Genomic DNA, 4,663 nt, shown 5'->3' with positions numbered 1-4,663 from the left:
GGGGGGGGGGCAACGCAATATAAGTAAGTTCCCCTGACTGCTCCCAATTTTCAATAAGTAAAGTTGGGAATATGTGTGAATCATAATTAAGATAGAGGTGACTTACTGTTTCTAGGAAATTGTTTTACTTGCTGATCCAATCTCTTTCAGTTTACTAAACTGCCATGTATTAGGAACAATTGGTCTTTGTTTTCCATTCAGTTAAAAAAAAACAATTAATTATTTTCACCTTTTCTGCATTTCTGCACTGCTGATCTCCTCCAGCTATGTTAGCCACTTCCTGTCTAGGGGTACTCCTTCCACATCACCGCTCAGGACCAACTTCCTGGCAGTGTTAAAACACTTGCAGCATCTGTAAGAAGTGTGCCTGACAGGGTGACAACACTGGGGGGACAACGGGAAAACGGTTGTCACCCCACAACAGGAAGCACCCGGACAAGGACCTTCCTGGCAAGATCACCAGCCATTATTTTAATGAAAGCTGCAGATTTAAAAAAAGATGGAAAAGGACTTATGAAATTACATATTAAATATTATAGAGGATTTTTTGAGTGATTGAGATCATATCAAGATCAATGGATTGTCTTGTGATTCTTATTTTAGGTTATAGATCAGGGGTGGGCAACTCCAGCCCTCCAGTTGTACTTTAACAACAAATCCCAACATGTCTCTGCCTCTGAGAGTCATACCTGTAACTGTCAGTCTTGCCTCATGGGACTTGTAGTTCCACAACAGCTGGAGGGCCGGAGTTCTCCACACCTGTTATAGAATATGTGCAGTGACAATAGTAAAGTTTTTAAGTCCGATAAGCACTTGAAGTGTATTTGCAGCCAAATTGTGATAACACCTACTGTGTATTTGTTATCTGTCCCCAATAATATAGTATACATACATATGTATCTAGCTTTCCTCCATGCGATGTTAAGAAGGGGGTGTGGAGTTAATGTTTACTATCATTAACCCTGTCTGTACTGTGCTGGCTGACCCTATTATCAGTTGTAAACTAGACATCAACAGTGTCCTAGCAAAGGGCTAAATATCTCATGGCATTGTATGCCAATGAGGTGAAATTACCTCTGCCCCATTGCTCAGAATAGCTTGTGGTCCTATGTCTAATCCAAAAAGAAAGGTAAGGGCTGTTTTTGAATAGCTTTGTGAATGGGAACCTAATGGTGGGGGGTTCTCAGATGTGACTGCAAAAGTGGAAATACCCTTTAAGACTGAGCATGACAGATCACAGCAGACACACACAAGGCTTCTCCAGGCAGCATCTGTAGTGCAACCTCTGGGGCACATCTGGGTGGTCATGGTTGTACACCGCCACTGCACACAGCGCAGCCATCCTAGTGGGATATCACTCAGCCGAGACATGGAGCTGGCAGGACAGCCATCAGAAAAAGTCACTTGTGTCACCATAAACACCCAGGCAAAGACGAGCGATCTGTGCTATAGGTAAGAAAAGATCGCGGAGCTGATTTGTCGGTACAACTGACAGCACCAACCTGCATATATGAGAGTTCTGCGAGCGATGTGTCAGCTCCACTTCTATGCCAATCAATTCACAGGCGGTCAATGGACAAGACTTGTCACTCCATCGAGGCGGGGCTGCCACATTCAATACATCGTACACAATCTGACATTTCCCTGGCATCCATCACTGCCACCTTACCTTCATCTCCTCATTGATCTCCCTTTTCACCGGGTGCGCAGGCTTTCTGCTCCGCTTATTTTCTGGGGGTCTCCCCTCTTTTTCCATTTCTGCCATGCTTTGTATAGTTTGTGCTGATGAAATGGCTGCTGGAAGTAAAAGTGTCTTGGCCGATGAGGGGGGAGCAAGAAAGTGAAGTGGCGATCCCCCCCCCTCTATTTAGATTGTGTGAGGAGGGAGCAGTTGGGGGAGGGCAGGGGATGCCAGGCTGCTGGGCTCAGGGTGCCCTGCTGTCACATCAGCCATCTTCCGCCACTGTCTGCATTAGTCCCGTGCCTGCCGATGCTGCCGCTGCCGCTCGTTGCTTTGTGTATGTGTGAGTGTGTAGTGCTGTCGCTGTGTGTGTATGTGTGTGTGTACGTTTGTGTGACTGTACGAGAGAGAGGGAGGAGAGACAGAGAGAGCTCCTTGTGTGGAACAGCAGAGGGGGTTAGTCCCTCCCAGGCTGGGAGAGGAGAGGAGGAGCCCGCACATGCCAAAATCCTCTCCTCTGCCCCTCTGTGTGTGCTGATCGGGGCTGGACACATCTGGGGAAGACAGCCGAGATTGTGTGCTGCTGAGCCATCACCAGACTCACATAGACTCCTACATACATACATCTACATGGACAAGAGAGATGTGCGCCTCCATAGACAGTAGAGAGGTACATCTCTAAAGACAAAAGCGATGTACACCTCCATAGACAGGAGACAGGTACACCTCCAGAAAGAGGAGAGATGTACACCTGCATAGACAGGAGAGAGGTACACCTCCAGAAACAGGAGAGATGTACACCTGCATGGACAGGAGATAGGTAAGCCTCCAGAAAGAGGAGAAATGTACACCTGCATAGATAGGAGAGAGGTACACCTCCATAGACAGGAGACAGGTACAACTCTAGAAAGAGGAGAAATGTACACCTGCATAGATAGGAGATAGGTACACCTCCATAGACAGGAGACAGGTACACCTCCAGAAAGAGGAGAGATGTACACCTGCATAGACAGGAGAGATGTACACCTTCATAGACAGGAGAGAGTTACACCTTAATAGACAAGAGAGAGCTACACCTCCATAGACAGGAGAGATGTACACCTTCATAGAAAGGTGAAATGTACTACACCTTCATAGACAGGAGAGATGTACACCTTTATAGACAGGGGAGCTGTACACCTTCATAGACAGGAGAGATGTACACCCTTATAGAAAGGGGAGCTGTACACCTTCATAGACAGGAGAGAGTTACACCTTTATAGACAGGGGAGCCTTACACCTTCATAAACAGGGGAGCTGTACACCTTCATAGGAGAGATGTACACTTCTATAGACAGGGGAGCTGTACAACTTAATAGACATGAGATATGTACACCTTTATAGACAGGGGAGCTGTACAACTTCATAGACAGGAGAGATGTACACCTTTATAGACAGGGGAGCTGTATACCTTCATTGGAGAGATGTACACCTTTATGTACAGGGGGCTGTACACCTTCATCGGAGAGATGTACACCTTTATAGACAGGAGAGATCACCTTTATAGACAGGAGAGATGTACATCCTTATAGACCAGAGGGCATATTGCAGTAAAAGATGTCCCGTATCAAGGACTTCAAACAGTACTTTGTGTAAAAATAGCTCTTTTATTTCCTCATCAAGGAAACAGCAGCAGCGCAGCAGAAAATCTGGAAAAATGGTGACAATGTGTTCAGAGTTTATTCTGTGCTGCTGCCTTTTTGATGAGAAAATACCAATGAAATTCCAGGTTCTCACACTGGCTGCAATTGAAATAGATTTTATTATTGTTTAATATATAGCACAGTAAAGCCTTCAGAAAATAGAGATATTCCCATGTCACATTTCATCACATATGCTCAAAATAAGAGGACTACTCCTCATTTAAGGATAGTGGGCGGAGACATGCAAATCATTGCTTTACACCTCATCAGTCAGATGCGCATACAGACCTGCTGGTGTACAGTGCAGATATAGCCTAATACTATATAGCCATGTATTCCAAACTCATACAGCTGTTTCAGACTTTTTGGCTATCATCAGTACAATGTCATCTGCGGAATAGGGTTTTGGACTTTTTTTTGAATGATTACTGCATTAACCACCTGCTGTATTTACAACGGCTGGACTGTGGCTTTTTGAATGCGGTGGGAGTTTTTTAACATCCTTTTCTGCCCAGCTCGTGTGCCACTAAGGGGAAATCTGCTTATAATGTAAACAGCCAGGTTTTCATGTTTGGTATCTATTTAACCGACGTGACCCCGACTTTTATATTTTACCAAAAAACTGGGTAATAATAAATGTTTCCTAACATAATGTAAAAATAAAACTTAACAAAAAAAAAAATTTCAGTAATTTTTTCTAATTATAGTAAAAAATAAAACCTGTGGTGGTGATTAAATACCACCAAAAGAAAGCTCTATCTGTCCCCAAAAAATTGTATAAAATTCATTTCAGTACAGCGTTGCATGACGGAATAAACGTCAGTCAAAGTACCGCAGCGCTGAACACTGAAAAATGGCCTGGCCAGGAAGGGGGTCTAAACACCTGGTCTTGAAGTGGTTAAATACCACCAAAAGAAAGCTATATTGCTTGAATTTATCAAAATTGTAGAAGAATCTGGTGCACTTGCCTATGGCAGCCAATCAGCATCTTTCTTCAGTCTGCTCAGGTTTGATTTGAAAATGAGAGCGAGAAGTTGATTGGCTGCAGTGCAAATCTGCTCCACATGTTGTCTGCTCCAGTTTTGATAAATTCCCCCTATGTGTTCCCAAAAAACAGTATAAAACTCATTTCAGTACAGCGTTGCATGACGGAATAGATGTCAGTCAAAGTACTGAAAAATGGAGTGGGCAGGAAGGGGGTTTAACACCCTGGTCAGCAAGTGGTTAATTGATGTTTTTTTCATGTCTGTCTGAGGTTTATCTAAAGGTGCCCATACACTGTGCGATTATCGCACGATAA

The 4,663-nt window shown here is 44.0% G+C and overlaps 1 protein-coding gene across 1 annotated transcript in view; it reads right to left on the bottom strand.

Annotated features, from left to right (window-relative positions):
* Window positions 1-2,136, bottom strand: part of SOBP (sine oculis binding protein homolog) — a 128,607-nt gene extending 126,471 nt beyond the window's left edge. The window contains exon 1 of the mRNA XM_018553537.1: window positions 1,670-2,136. Coding sequence (XP_018409039.1) covers window positions 1,670-1,765 — 96 coding nt within the window. The 5' untranslated portion in view covers window positions 1,766-2,136. The remainder of the gene's footprint in view (window positions 1-1,669) is intronic.
* Window positions 2,137-4,663: the final 2,527 nt, after the last annotated feature.

The sequence above is a fragment of the Nanorana parkeri genome, unplaced genomic scaffold (genome assembly GCF_000935625.1).
Source record: "Nanorana parkeri isolate BGI_ZX_2015 unplaced genomic scaffold, ASM93562v1 scaffold123, whole genome shotgun sequence".
NCBI lineage: Eukaryota > Metazoa > Chordata > Amphibia > Anura > Dicroglossidae > Nanorana > Nanorana parkeri.
Note: the sequence above shows the minus strand (reverse complement) of the source record. Positions and strands in the feature narration are given on the sequence as shown.